Source organism: Canis lupus, chromosome 19 (assembly GCF_048164855.1).
Source record: "Canis lupus baileyi chromosome 19, mCanLup2.hap1, whole genome shotgun sequence".
NCBI classification, from domain to species: Eukaryota; Metazoa; Chordata; class Mammalia; order Carnivora; family Canidae; genus Canis; species Canis lupus.
The window spans coordinates 30,358,885-30,374,870 of record NC_132856.1 but is presented as its reverse complement, the minus strand read 5'-3'; the positions used below and the strand labels follow the sequence as shown (position 1 = coordinate 30,374,870).

The window sequence follows — 15,986 nt, the reverse complement described above, 5'->3', positions numbered from 1 at the left end:
GTAGTTATCAAAACAGCATAATACTGGCACAAAAATAGAAACCTAGATCATTGGAACAGAATAATGAGCCCAGAAATAAACCCATGCTTATATGATCAAGTAATCTATGACAAAGAAGGCAGTGATATAGAATGGGGAAAAGACGGTCTTTTCAATAACTGGTGCTGGGAACACTGGACAGCTACATGTAAAAGAAAAAAAACACAAACAAAACTGGACCACTTTCCTATACTATACACAAAATAAACTCAAAATGGATTAAAGACCTAAATGTGAGACCTGAACCCATAAAAGTCCTAAAAGAAAACACCGGCAGTGATGTCTTAGACATCCACCTTAGCATCATTTTTCAGGATCTGTCTTCTCAGGCAAGGGAAAAAAAACACAAAGAGTTGAGACTATATCAAATTACAAAACTTTTTCATACTGAGGGAAGCAACAAAAAAAGGCAGCCTACTGAATGGGAGAAGACATTAGCAAATGATACATCTGATATGGAGCTAATATCCAAAATATATGAAGAACTCATAAAACTCAATATAAAAAATGCAAATAACCTGATTAAAAGTGGGCAGAGGACCTGAATCAACCTTTTTCCTAAGAAAACATCCAAAGATGGCCAACAGACACATGAAAGGTGTGCAGTATCCTAATCATCAGGGAGAAGCAAAGCAAAACCACAGTGATAAGTCAGCTCGCATCAGTCAGAATGGCTAATATAAAAAGGGAAAGTAACAAGTGTTGGCAAAGTTATAAAGAAAAGGGAACCCTTGTCCACTGTTTGTGGGAATATAAATTAGTGCAGCCACTGCATAAAACAGTACAGAGGTTCCTCAGGAAAGTAAAAATAGAAATGCCATGTGATCCTAATAATTCCACTTCTGGCTATTTATCAGAAGAAAACAAAAGTGCTGATTGAAAAAGATGCATGCACCCCTATGTTTATTGCAGCATTATTTACAATAGCCACAATATGGATGAAACCTAAGTGTCCATAAACAGATGAGAGGATACAGAAGATATGGTGTATCATACCATGGAATATTACTCAGCCATAAAAGGAAGGAACTCTCACCATTTACAACATGGGTGGAAGGTATTAGGCTAAGTGAAAAGTCCTTTAAAAACAAATACCACATAATTTCACTTCTATGTGGAATCTAAAAAAAACAAAAACAGAAATAGACTCAAATACACAGTGAAAATTATGGTTGTCAGAGGGTAGTGGGGAGATGGGCAAAATTGGTGAAGGGGATAAGTTAAACTTCAAGTTATAAGTAAATCATAGGGATGAAAAGGATAGCATAGAGAATATAGTTAATAATGCTTAATAAGTTGTATGGCCAATATACTTATCTTGGTGAATATTTCATAATGAATATACTTGTCAAATCACTAGCTTATACACTTGAAACATAATATTGTATATTAACTATACCACAACAAAAAAAATAATAACTTAAAGATGGCAGCAGGACAGCATTAAACTAAGTGTGGGACTCTTCTGAGGAGGAGACCCATCAAAGAGCAGGACTCTCCATAATACATAGATTGAACCCAGGAAGCCACTGTCCCTGGCTGCAGTCAGATCCAAATCTATCATCTAGCCCTGCTGCTTAACACTGCCTCCCACTGGTTGTCACAGGAAGCCCTCCTGCCCTCATCTTCATTTCTCCAGACTATATTTTTCCTACTTTAATTTCTCATTCACTTCCAAAGTTTTAATGTCTTAAAGTCTTGTGGAAGGCTTTTGTATTGCCTTTATTCCCCTGGATTGATGAATATTCAAGCCTTAATTCTGTCTTCCTTCCTGTCCTAATGATTTCAAAGGGAAACTTCACTTTCTTTGTAGTGACAGGGTTATAACTCTGGATTGCATTCTTTAAAAAAAAAAAAAAAGATTTTATTTATTTATTCATGAGAGAGAGGCAGAGACAGAAGCAGGCTGCTCGCAGGGAGCCCAATGTGGGACTCGATCCCTGAACCCAGGATCGTGCCCTGAGCCAAAGGCAGACACTCAACTGCTACAACACCCAGGTGTCCCTGGATTGCATTCTTGATTATGATTTTTAAAACCTCTTAAAAGCAAAAGTAGAATAACTGTAATTAGATGGAAGAGTAAAAAGTATCATTAAATGGGCAGAAGCATATATACAAGGAACTCCAATGTTTTAAAATGAACATAGAGCATTTTAAAACATTACCTCTGTCAGGAACTTAAAGTACTTTTATTTCTTTGAGACATAGGCAAGGAAAGATGAAAATACATTTATTTAATTGCACTAAATAAATATTGCTCTCAATGGACACTTTGAGAAAGGCAAACTATCAAAGTCAGTGTATTTATATACTATTCTTGTTTTATCTAGATTATAAATCACTTCTATTACTTTTTCACCAAGTCTTTGTAGTTTAAAGTGCAAATCCATGAAACTCAACAGACATCCTTAATCCTATTTAATTCCTAAACTTCTGAGAATAGCCTTCATTTTTTCAGGCTTTATCCTTTCATTATAATGCTTGGTATATAGAAGATACTTAAATTATCTATGAATTTGACTAATTTGACTTAGTTTCTAGTCATGTATGAAATCTTACTGTGTAGGTACTTCCTTTTAATTTGGGTATTTATTAATTTAAGTGTGGCAAAATCTGGGAGAGGCAATCCAAGGAAAGACCACAGTAATACTACATGCGAGTACACGTTATATAATAAAATACAAAATACCTGACTTTTTTCTCTGAATGACTGTGGATAGCTTTAAGAAAGAGATTAAGTTGGGGTATAAATGGCTCTGAGTCTAAGAGTTTCACCATAACAGATTTAGCAAAGGTTAGATTATTATCCTACTGGAAAAAAAATAAATATACAGATGACTTTTTAAAAAATCACTAGTCATGCTAAAATAAGAAGGTATACTCACACAATTTAGAATCTGAGGGAAGCCAACCTGATGATCAAATCAAGAACAAAAAAATACAGTGAATCAGTTACTAGAGCAGTTATAAGAGAATTTAGAAACATATGCTCAGAAATTTAACAGAAAACTACGATATTTAATCAGAAACATGTATTATTAAACAGGAACAAATGAGAGTCTAAGAAATGTGAAAAACAAGAGATGGGCTAGTAGTAGTAAAATAGAAGTGAAATCAAACTCCATTATAAAAGCTAGATGGGTAAGTTCTAACATGTCTGAGAGGTAATCCATGTTAAGAAAGAGACTAAAGAAGAAGAAATACTGATTGACATTTTCTATAGACTAAATAAAGGGATGAGTAAAGTCTCATAAAACATACAATTTTGGAAAATGGTAAAGAAAAATTTAGGGAAGGCATAAAATAACATTGGGAAGGAAAAGACCTACCATTTATCTGTAGTTACATTAAAAATATTTGATAATTTGCCTAGGCGTGACAATGTTTACATATTTTTTAAAATCCTCAACTTTTAATTCTTATACTAAAATATTAATGAATAAATTACTTGGGATATGCTTCAAAGTATATATGGGAGAGGAAGTAGATGTGAAACAAAATTGGTCATGAGCACATAACCACTGTAAATGAGTAATGACTATGCGAAGGTGACTGCTTTTGCATGCGTTTGATATTTTCTAATAAAAGATTAAAAATAGAAATATATTAAAGAAAATAAACATTTGAAATTCTTTATACTAATAAATGTTGAAGTCTAGATAATAAGCACAATAAATGGTGTTTATTGAACACATGGTATGTACTAGCCTCTGTTCTGGGCTATTAACATGTATCAGCTCAAATTAAACTCATCTGATAAACAATAGTTTATATAATTTTATATATAATTTATATATACAATTAAAATTTTATAAATAATTGATTATATATAATAAACAATAGTTATACCAATGGATTACTGTGAATATCCTATTAGTACATGTAAAATACCAATAAGAGAGCCTGGCACATAGTAAGAACGTAACACACCTTAGTGTTTACTAAGAACTGAATAACCAGGTGAGTTCGCAAACTGTTAAGGCACATCAAGTCCTCACACCAGGCTATACTTGGACAGTAACGCATAGAGGAAATTTAATGTAACCATGATTTTTTTAAAAAATCAAAAAACAAAGCTAGTATAGAAAAGTATAGGGCAATCTTACTTATTTGATTATGGGTGTAAAAGTCTAAGTAAAATACTGTCAAGTAAAATCCAGTGTGTTGGGTTAAAAGAATTATGTATAGTGAAAAAGTAAGATTTACCCTAGAGCTGTAGAGGGGGTAAATGTTACCACTATTCTCTCGAGTGAATGCAGGACATTGTCAAAGGAATTTCTTAGAAAATCAATAGATGTTGGAAAGTGCAGAATAAAATCACACTCACTAATGATCTCCCTCCTCAAAAGAAAACTCTTAGCAAACTGAAAGTCAAAAGCCTCTTCTTTAACTTGATAAATGTTATTTATTGGAAGCCTACAGCAAAGATTTTTCTTTAATATTAAAAACTTAGAAGCTTTACCATTAAAGAAAACAATATGAACCTCCTTGCAAATACCTGTTAGAATGCAGAACTGATTCTAGCCAATGTAATAAAACCAAAAGATATAAGAAATATAAAAGTTGAAAAGAGACAAAACTGATATTATTGGTAGATAAAGATGTCACAACTTCCTAGAGAACCCACAAATTATTAGGAGCTTAACTGCATGGCTGGATACAAGTTCACCATGTGAAAATCAATAACTTTCCTATATATCAACTGAAACTACACAAAATGTCATAAAGAGAGGCCATGCTTAAGAGTAACAAACTCTAAAGCACCTAGAAATTACCCTAAAATGAAACTAGCAGAGACAATAAAGAAAACTATAAAATATAATTGAAAATTACAAAAGACCTGAAAAAAGGGAGAAAAGATCTCATGTTCATGAACAGAAAAACTCAAAAAGATGTTAGTTTCCTCAAACCAATAAATATATTCAGCACAAGCTAACCAAAATCCCCAAAAAGCCTGTGTTTACTGACAATCTAGCTTCAAAATTAATATGAAATGGGAAGGGATAGAGCAGTTAGAAGTATTAGGAATCAGTATGCAAGCAAAAATGAAAATATGTTTAAAGCACACAAGAAAAATGAAACAATGAATGTAAAGACAGCCAAGACTACTGTAGAAACTTGTTTTTTCAGATGTCAAGACTTATTAAAACTTTATGGGAATTTGGGGATCCCTGGGTGGCTCAGCAGTTTGGCGCCTGCCTTTGGCCCAGGGCGCGATCCTGGAGTCCCGGGATCAAGTCCCACGTCAGGCTCCTGGCATGGAGCCTGCTTCTCCTTCCTCCTGTGTCTCTGCCTCCCTCTCTCTCTCTCTCTCTCTCATAAATAAATAAATAAATAAATAAATAAATAGATAAATAAATAAATAAACAAACCAACCTTAAAAAAAAAAAAACTTTATGGGAATTAGATTAAAGGGCCAGAGAGTTAAAAATAGGCTTGCATATATGAGAATTTAGTATATGATACAAAGGAAGCTCATGTCAATGAGAAAAGATGAGACTATCCAATTTTAAAAAGTAGTTATTAATGGGAAAAATAAAATCAGACCTTTACCTTATATCAAAATAAGATTCAGATGAATTAAACAATGAAATGTAAAAAATAAAAAGAGAAAAATGTAGGAGAATGTTTTTAAAATGCTGGGTTAGAAAAAGCCTTCTTGGGACACCTGGGTGGCTCAGTAGTTCAGCGTCTGCCTTTGGCTTAGGGCATGATCCTGGAATCACAGGATCAAGTCCTGCATCAGGTTCCCCACAAAGAGCTGGCTTCTCCCTCTGCCTAAGTCTCTGCCTCTCTCTGTCTCTCATGAATAAACAAATAAATGAAATCAATCTTAAAAAAAAAAAAAGAAAAAGAAAAAGAAAAAGCATTCTCAAGATTCCAGTAAAGCCAAAAATAAGACATGATCAATTTGATTATGTGTAAACCATACTTCAGTTTAACAAAAACACCTACAATGTTAAGAGAAAGTAGAGACTGGGGAAAAAAATTTTACAATCTATCCTACAAATAAAAGAGACAGAGTGAAGAAAAATAGCCAAAGTATATTAATAAACAATTTCAGAAGAATAAATACAGATGAGCCATAAATACAGAAGATTCTCAACCCCTCTGGTAATCGAGAAAATGCAACATTTTTTTAAACAACATTAGGAAACAATCTTCCACCTATCAGCAGAAGCATTTTGATTTTTTTTTTAAGCATTTTGATTTTAAAATGATGAGGAAAAGCAAGTACTCTCATGTTGGGAGATGTATAACAGGTAAAAACCACTAAAAGAAATATCACAGTATCTTTAGAACTAAAAATGGGCATAGCTGTGATCTAGTTCTCCTACTCATGGTACTTCTGCTGGCGTGCATAAGATATGAACGACATAAATGCCCATCTACAACGAAGAGAGTACATCCAGTATGCATACAGCACATGAAGTAATGAGCTGGCCTGAAATGTACTGATAGACACCTCTGGGTGGCTAGACCTAAATGCAGAGCAGGTTTTACCTCTAGATAGGTTACCTCTCAAATTAGGGCCTTCTTTTTTTTTTTTTTTTTTTGTATTAAAGATGTAAAACATCAGTACATGTAATAGTTTTTAACAGAATAGTAAGTACAATATATACAAATGCTAGTTTCATTTCTACCAGCATCACCACCTGGAACAATTCTTTTAATCCCTTTGTTTTATCACTAATACACCACGTTCCTTGGAAAAATGGGGCTGCCAACCCAGCCTGATGAAGAAGTGTACCCTTCTAAGTGTGTGTGTGCGCGCGCACGTGTGTGTGTGAGAAAGAGTGTGTGCCAGATTTTTCCAAGACTTTATTGAAGATACTCTTAACTGGCAGTTCCACTTCAGTGCCAAAAATAATTACCAAATATGAAATGCGTTTTGAAAATTTTCAGATTGTACTTTGAGCCATATAATTCCATTTCAAGTCACATTTTGTGACTTGAAATGGAATTCAGCTTTTTGGGATGGTTAAAAAATTTTTTTCAGATCCTTTCACCACCTCTACTTGTCCAGTAGCTTGTAGTTAGGTTTCTTATATTCTTTTTCCTTTTATGTCACCCACCTCATCCTCAACCTTATGTCTTCTATAGCCATCCCCAGTCTAATTTTGAACCTCTCATTTCATCTGGGATATCATGTTGAGCATCTGATAAGTCAGTCTGGGAGATTTTACATTCATGAACAAATGTCACCTTTATGCTAGCCTCTACATCTCTCCCCCTGTCCAGCATTTCATTCATTTCAAGAAGAGATGTCAATGCAGTCTATTTAGCTTCTATGGAAATATATGATGTTAATTTCATTCCATAAATTGAATCCCTTAGCAAATCTGAAATAGCATTTTTTTTTTTCTTCTCTCCAAGGTATGGAGCAGTTTCAGCAGGAATGTTGTGTGCCCTTACCACCCTCTCCCAGCAACTGGAGAATGAAAATGCTGTGGATGTTTTCCAGGTTGCAAAAATGATTAATCTTATGAGGCCTGGAGTATTCACAGACATTGTAAGTACTTTGCTTCTTTGTAAAAGCTATTACTTCATCATTTGAAACTCGGGCTCACACTTGAATTAGAGCACTGGTTGTCACCTGGGGATGGTTTTGCCTTCCTGGGGATGTTTGGCAATGCCTGGAGGCTTTCTGGTTGTCATAACTGGAGATGGAAAAAAAAAAAGTGCTCTGGCACCTATTGAATAGAGCCAATAACATCTTACAATGCTGCTAAACATCTTACAATGCATCATATAGACTCTACAACAAAGAATTACCTGCCTTAAAACATCAATAGTGCTGAGATGGAGAAACAGGTTTCTACAGTACAGTGTTCTCCAGTGACAACATACAGATATTTTATTATCTTAATTCACTGTCAACAGAATCAGTTCCAAAATAATAACGATCAGGGATCCCTGGGTGGCTCAGTGGTTTAGCACCTGCCTTTGGCCCAAGGTGTGATCCTGGAGACCCGGAATCGAGTCCCGCATTGGGCTCCCTGCATGGAGCCTGCTTCTCCCTCTGTCTCTCTGCTTCTGTCTCTCATGAATAAATAAAATCTTTTTTAAAAAAAAAGTAATAACGATCAAAGTGACATGCAGAATGCATAGGTCTTGATTATAAAAGCTCCAAGTCATTTTTTTAAAGTTTCTTAGTATAAATGTATATTCTTTTTTTTTTTTTAATTACATTTTTAATTGTCTTTCTACCTTAGATGAATTGACTCAGCTGTTCTTTGTCTCAAACGGTCTTTCTCTTGTTTTTCAGGAACAATACCAGTTTGTCTATAAAGCAATGCTCAGCTTGGTCAGCACTAAAGAAAATGGAAATGGTCCCATGACAGTGGACAAAAATGGTGCTGTTCTCATTGCAGATGAATCCGACCCTGCCGAGAGCATGGAATCTCTAGTGTGATTTGGATCCCGAAAGGGCACTTAATTTGTAAAACTTCTGAAGACTGAGAACTTTTCTGAGGCCTTTTTTGCCAGACTCTAGGTTATACAATAACCCAGTTACTTTTTTACACTGATAAAAGTTTTGATATTTATTTTTTGCCATTTTATGTCTTAATGGTATCCTACTGAGCATTTGCACCTCTGTTCATTTCACACAGTGAAACGCAGTTTTCCCTAGTTTGCACTATATGATCAGTGTTACTGCCTATAATCTAATACTAAAGCAAGCCCTGATGTGACATTCCACAACAACATACATGCTATTTTTTAGTTCAGTACAGTGAAGGTCTTTGTTATGACAGTGGATCTTGGTTTTTTACTATTATGATTATTATTGCTAAAGCAGTTGCATCCTCCTAGCAGGCAATGCTGAGCTTTTCCTCAGTCCTCTCCTATTTTTTTCAGGCACTGCTCCATACGGTCTGCCTTCTGTATTTTAATGGAGTGGATGGGCATTGTTTTCTTTTAAAGAGTAGCAGGTTCCTGCGAGCTACTAAGACAGTCTATCAACCTCATGGCCTTGAAACAGTTCCATTTATGATGGTGAAGGTATCCATTAAGAAATTAGAAGGCTTTAAGAGCTTTATGTGAACATCATTTATTAGTTAAAATTATATTCATAGCTTAAAAATGCCCAACTGTGTCAAAATAAAGGATATCTCTGTATTACAGTTTTCACAGTAGCTATGTGGATGGTGTGTGTTATTTCCATCTTGACCCTCTGAAATAGCTACACCCTATAATGAGGGCTATCTTTTACAATAGAGATATGGCAATATTTTACACATCTCACCTATCCCTTTAGTAACTCTCCATTCATGCTTTTTGGTTTCTAATACCACACCTCATGACAGGTAGAATAATGAAAATTTCTGCAGGTGTATAATTTTGAAATTATCCTCTAAAATATCCCTATTATCGTATAGCTATCTAATAAAAACTACCTATATAGTTAACATTCTTTTCTTTCCTTTTTTGCCAAATGTTTCCTGATAAATCCCATAATTACATACATTCTACTTAGGATAAAAGTGAAAATACTGTATTAGCAAAATCTTGGGACTATGTAGATTCCCACACATGGATAAGTCTGATTTGGAGAGAAGAAATCAGAATCTTGAAGGGGAGATCAACATTCTCAAATAGATTTTAAAAGGAGATGGCATTGTATGCTTTGTGTGGTGTAGCCTCAGGAACAGACACACTTTACTCGAAGAGGCTGATAATCATTACACAGAGCCCAAGGAAGTTATTTGATCTAGCCTCTGGAGCCATATTTACCCTGCAGTAACTACATAATTTGGAAATTAATAAGAAATTTCAGTTCAGTTAGAAAAATAAGCTACTACTGAGATCTGTTCTTCTATTGCGTATTTGCATTTGAGGGATAACTTCTGTTAGAAGTGAAATCATCACCACCAGAACTGGGCCTGTTACAAAGAAAAGGGTTTTGGTTAATTTTTATGTCAATAAACTTCAACAAAAAAATCCATACTGGCTACTATCATACTATCTGGGTAGGCTCTGTACCATTAATGATAATCAGTGCTGAGGTTCTATTTACCTTAAATTGGCTGTCTATGAGGTTTGTCAGAGTGGTACTGTAGAACTAAAGCTGCTAAGGGAGAGGCTACAGGCCAGGTCTGGAAGTTCCAGTGCATAGGCCAGGTTGATGGAATTTTCATGAACTATATAACTTGCCAGGGTTAATCTTATGTTTTCATCACAGAAATTCTGCAACCATGGAAATAGTCTACTGTTCGTGAACTGTGTAGGTGGGGCTTAAAAAAAGGTGTGCAAGTGAGAAAAGTTTACTAAATGGTACGTGCTAGAGTAAACCAACACCTTTGCAGCCCCTCTGCTCCCATCACAGGTAATACCAGGAAGGTCTACTGAACACCCAAGAAAAAAAGCTTGAACATAGAAACACCACTACTGTCAGAAGGCCGAGAGGAATCAAGAAGGCAAGGTTTCAGATCATGGCAAGAGCTAAATCATTTCAGTCAATTAAGCAGATTACACTTCATTTATGTACTGATAAGAATAAACTGGTTTTGGTAGTTGGCACAGATTTGACTTTCAGAAGTAATGTTCAAGTTGGGACTCATGGTCCCTTGGTAGTTTTTTCTTATACAAGTGAACATTGGTTAGAAAACAGCAACTACTTCCTGCTGTGCTATTTACAGAGGGCTCAGGTCATGGAAAGGCCTAAGTTCCAACACAATTCTGTGACCATTTCTTACATAGGTATCATAGTTCTAATAGAAGAAAGATAGTAATTAGCAACATTTAAAAGGATGATTTGAGGTTCTCTGAGAAAGTATGTGTCCGTAGTGGGCTTGAACCAGTTTACAAATCCTAACACACTAAAATATAAGCAATTGCTATTTGCCCATCTTGCCAAGTGGTCCAAACTCACTTCAACGAGGACAGTTCTATTCAACAGTTCCTCACTTTCCCCACAGAGTGTATCCGGAATATTATTCTTCATTTGTTATCAATGTTAATATTCTTGAATCTTTCCAGAGGCAGAGAGCATCAAAGATGGTGTTTTCTTTGAGACATAAACACACTGCTTAACTGCATAAGAAGGTTATTACCACTTGCACTTAGAGGAAAAGGAAATAGCCACTGCAGACTAACATGTGCTATTTTATAAAATAAGCTTACTAGGTGTATGAATTTAGCTCTAGGTGAACAGAACACACACATCATAGGATACTGAGTTGCAGTGATCAGACCAAGTGGCCATGCTGGGCACCAGAGAAGGACCCATATTGCCATCAGGAGAACTCTTGCATCCAAAAGCCACATTGTCTTTTATATATGTGTGTGTGTTAAAATGTTACTTCTGAATTTCAAGAATAAGATTAATTGGTCTTCCTAAATTTTTATGCCTTGGAGCCTTTAGAGTCTATTTCAAGTTGAAGAGTCCAGCACGGTCAGAGAAGGTTATGGTGTTCAAGGTCTGGCTGTTGGAAATTTTAGACCAGAGTGACATACCGAAATCAACAAATAACCTTAATTATTTTATAATGACACAGCACAACTGCCTTGTTACGAATTTTTTCTTAAATGCATATATACTATATTTAAAAATTAAAATATAGATACCAATTTACCAAAGATACATATTACTAATTGTAAGCAAAAAATAAACCCAAACTCATCACAATTTAAGAAATAATAATCAAAATGTAGTTTGTCTTAAGAATTTAGCAGTTATACTGGAAAATGCATTTTCAACTCCTACATTCTAAAGTTTGTGTTCAAATGGTGCCAGTGAATTTTTTTATGAAGGGAAATGCCTGCTTTTTTTTTTTTAACAGCTAAAATTTCACTTACCCCTTTGCGCTTTCCCTTAGTTGCCATTAACATGCAATATTGGCTTTACTTATCTCTAGAAAGAAGGCATGCTACAAATAGGAAGGAATTGTAATAGTATTTGGCCTCTACTTTGTCTTAGCTGTTAAACCGTTTTTAGTATTTTTGTTAAATATTTGCAAAGGGAAGCATTTTCTACAGAGGATAATTAATTTCAAGAAAAATATCTTGAGTTTTAAGAAATAAACATCTCCAGAAAAGGAGACAGCCGATTTTATAAAATGTTACAACTCTCCAACATTTGGGGTAGTGACTCCTTTTTTGTTAGGACATTTGAAACTAGCAAGCAGCCATTGTTTCTAAAAAAGAAAAAAGAAAAAAAAAACCTCAGCCTTCATGTTAATTCATGTTTCTTTCACTTCATTTTGAAATAGCTAAAATCATTAAAACTGTAAATATTTTGTTGCTTGGATAAGCATCTTCTGGGAACTTTGTATCTATGGTATATAATCATAGAATTTTATATTTTCATATAAAGCTAATTTTTTTCTAGTTTCAACTCCGTCATAGTTTTGTTTTTGTTTTTTGTTTTTGTTTTGGGGGGATTTTTTTGTGGTGGATATGTGAATTCAACTTTCTGTGTATTGAAGTAGCAAGAACCATCTTTGCATTCCAAAAGATCCAACATGTGTTATTTCTTTGAGGCAGTGATTGTGAAAATTGGGTTTTCTTTCTTAATTCCATTGACCATTTGTGCAATAGGAATTAGACATAATTAGTCACTGAATACATTCGTTGCATTGACCCATTTGGAAAAAGTGGTTTTTTTTTTTTTAATTTGTTCGGGGGGAGGGGTTTTGTAACCTGAAATTTTTCCCTTTTTCCTTCTGTTTAAAACTATATCAAATCATTCTATTATAGTGTTATTTAATATGTAAATTGTATTGCTATACATAAAATAAAGTATGGTTTTTGATGTATTCATTAGTACTGAGCATTTCTATGAAAATATATCCAATAAAATTAAGTTACTAGTCTCCCTTAACAGATCATATTCATACCTGCCAACCTTTTGTCTTAGTTTTCATGGTAGTAAAATAAAAGCTAAGAGTATCTTTACATAGACAGCAAACCAAAAAGAAATGTCTTTTCTGAGTTCTTCCATCTTTAAAGAATGAAGAATGACAAAGTTTTACCTATATACAGAATCAAACTTTATTCACATTATGAATGTGCTAAGTTATAAGCAGAATTACTATTTTCTCCAATGTTATCAATTAGATTTATACCCACTTCTCTCCCTTTTTACTATGTCAGATGAAGGATGTATCCTGCCAAGACTATTACTGTTGGAGAATCTATGAGATGTATGTAGGATCACTACAGTTGCTTCTACTTATAAGCAATTTTGACATTTCCAAACAGGAAAGGGTACACAGGTCTCAAACTTGGCAGCTTGGGCTCACCATTCTCTGTGAACTGCAGTGGGCTCACATCAAGAGCTCACTTCTTACTACCAGTGTCCCAATTTTTCTTTCCATGGGGATGAAGAGTTTACATTTCATTCTCCCTGAGTAACTGGAATTTAAGAAACAATATTAATCTAATCTATTCCAGCGCTATCTCTTAGACCAATTCCAGCAAAAAATAATGAATCTCTCTGTTGGTAAAACTCTATAGTTTTCCCAAAATTACACACACAGGGACTCTACTGTGTATCACAGAGCACAATGCAAACTGATGGCCCACCAATCAGATTCATCCACAGATAAATATTATTTGGCTTGTAATTTTAAAAATTCACATTAGCTACCTACCAAGATCTTAAAAAAATGAAAACTCTGACATAAATATTCAGATTTCAGGCTCACATTCTCACATGACACTAACAAGCTGGAGTAGAGTCACAGTTGCCTCCTTTAAGTAATGCTTGGACTGCAGGTTCACCAGAGTCTCCCCCGTATATCCTGTCACCTTATGCCTGCCCCCATCAGCCACTTAAATAATCTGCCTGGATTCTATGAGCAGTCACCAAAGAATTTTGGGGTCATCTTCAGTCATTAAAATCGTAAGAAGCCAGCATGGGGGATGCCTGGGTGGCTCAGCGTGATCCCAGAATCCTGCAGTCCCACATTGGACTCCCTGCAGGGAGCCTGCTTCTCCCTCTGCCTATGTCTCTACCTCTCTCTGTGTCTCTCATGAATAAATAAATAAAATCTTAAAAAAAAAAAAAAGCCAGCATGTGCATTCCTAATTGCTTCTCAGTCCACCCAACATGGCTCCTCGCAGAAGCAGTTATAACTGTTGAAAATAATTAACCAAATTAATTCTCTATTACATGGCTTTTACTATCCAAATATAACTAGAGACAAGGAAGCCTCATTTCTGCTACTGAAAATGGGGCAAAGAAACAAGTGCAAAAAGCTGCAAAAATTCCCATTTTCTAACAGTTAAAATTCAGGTCGTTAAGAACTGTAAGATTTAGCAACAAGTTACTAGTAACGATGCCTAGATTCAGAGACAGATTTAAAGGCATTGGCTTTTTATGACTGTTGGTAAGACAGCATAAAGGCACTAGCAAATAAGAACTAGAAGTTGGGAACTAGCGAGGTAAAATTGGCTTTTGTGATTATGAAGTTTGGCAAGAAAGATAATCAGAAAAGAAAGAAAGAAAATTAGACTAGCAGTTTATCTGAACCTAACAATGACATCATGTTGCTCAAAAAATGAAAAATAGGATATTAACTTTTTCTGATTTATGGTAATTTGAAAAGCATTCGACTTGAATAGTTATTGGCCTATAAACTAATTCTCTTCCTTCCCTTCCCCACACTCTACTTCTGCAAGGCGTAAAGTCAGGCTTTGAAGCAAGAGCCAGTGGGCCTTGCAAAGCTTAGGAGAACATTCTAAATTGTAGATAAATTTAGCATTCTGTTAGAATTCATCCCAAAAGCATTTGCTCAATGTCTATCACAGGGCACATGCTAGTTATACCCTGTACAGAATGTAAAGTTGTTGGCAGAGGCATTTCAAGTCAGATGAGGCAGAAATTACAACTTAATCCTAAAAACTCATTCTTCAGTTCACTCAAAAATCTTTATTTGGTTTTATCGTAGAGATGGAGAACAAAAGACAATGCGCAACACTGTTAGCAAAGAAGTAAAATCTGTAACCATAGACTCCCTAACTTGTAAACTGCTCACACAACTGTTTATTTTATATCAAACTTGCTGCTGGAACTTAGCATTTTCCCATGGGGGGAAAAATGTTAAAGAATAAGGACTATAGGGGACACCTGGGTGGCTCAGTGGTTGAGTGCCTTCAGCTCAGGGCATGATCCTGGGGTCCTGGGATCGAGTCCCACATCGGGCTCCCCCCCAGGGAGCCTGTTTCTCCCTCTGCCTATGTCTCTGCCTCTATGTCTATCATGAATAAATAAATACAATCTTAAAAAAAAAGAAGAAGAAGAAGGACTACAATCCAAATAGGCAAAGGGTCCAGTTAAGTTTGCCACTGATTTGGGGCAAGTTCTTGACTTCTCTAAGTACAATATTCCTCACCTGTAGAACAGAGAAATCAATGTTTACTCCCAGGACTGCTGTGAGGTGTGAATGAGATGCATGCAAAGCTCTTGGGCCAATCAATTAATATTAGCCATTGCAATGATCCTATCACCTACCTTTATTTGTTTTAATTGTTTACCAGACCTTTTGTCAATCATGAAATAAAAAGTCAACTACCTGAGCTTACCCAATTAGATAGAAACACTGAAAATTTTCCTTCATTGATGAGGAAGCTCATCTCATCAAAGTAGATCTAAGGGAAGTGGATGAAGATGAAGGTGGACAAGAAGAGTAGCCCATGTATCCTACAGTCCAAAAACAAGAGTGCCAGAGGCAGGGAATGAACACAAATACACAGTGCCCCATATCTTGAATATTTCTCTTCTAATGGTTTAAATCTCTCAGTGTATTCTAAGAACTTTTCTTAGAAAAAGCTCCATAGTTTCAGAAAAGTCAAACATTTGTGTTAATGTCAAACACCAAGCACAGAATATTGCATAGTATTAAGAAAAAGATGAATGTTGTTTCTACAGTAGCTTCAGTGCCTTATCTCAACTCCCAAGCCCTAGAAACTAATATGAACAGTGATAATTCCTTTTTCCT

The 15,986-nt window shown here is 35.3% G+C and overlaps 1 protein-coding gene across 5 annotated transcripts in view; it reads left to right on the top strand.

The window, feature by feature from the left end:
* PTPRG (protein tyrosine phosphatase receptor type G) overlaps nt 1–12,800 on the top strand; it is a 706,326-nt gene extending 693,526 nt beyond the window's left edge. For all 5 annotated transcript variants that reach the window (XM_072785567.1, XM_072785566.1, XM_072785569.1 and 2 more), the window contains 2 exons: nt 7,417–7,552; nt 8,309–12,800. In XM_072785567.1, the coding sequence (XP_072641668.1) occupies nt 7,417–7,552; nt 8,309–8,455 (283 nt within the window). In that variant the 3' untranslated portion in view covers nt 8,456–12,800. The remainder of the gene's footprint in view (nt 1–7,416; nt 7,553–8,308) is intronic.
* Nucleotides 12,801–15,986: the final 3,186 nt, after the last annotated feature.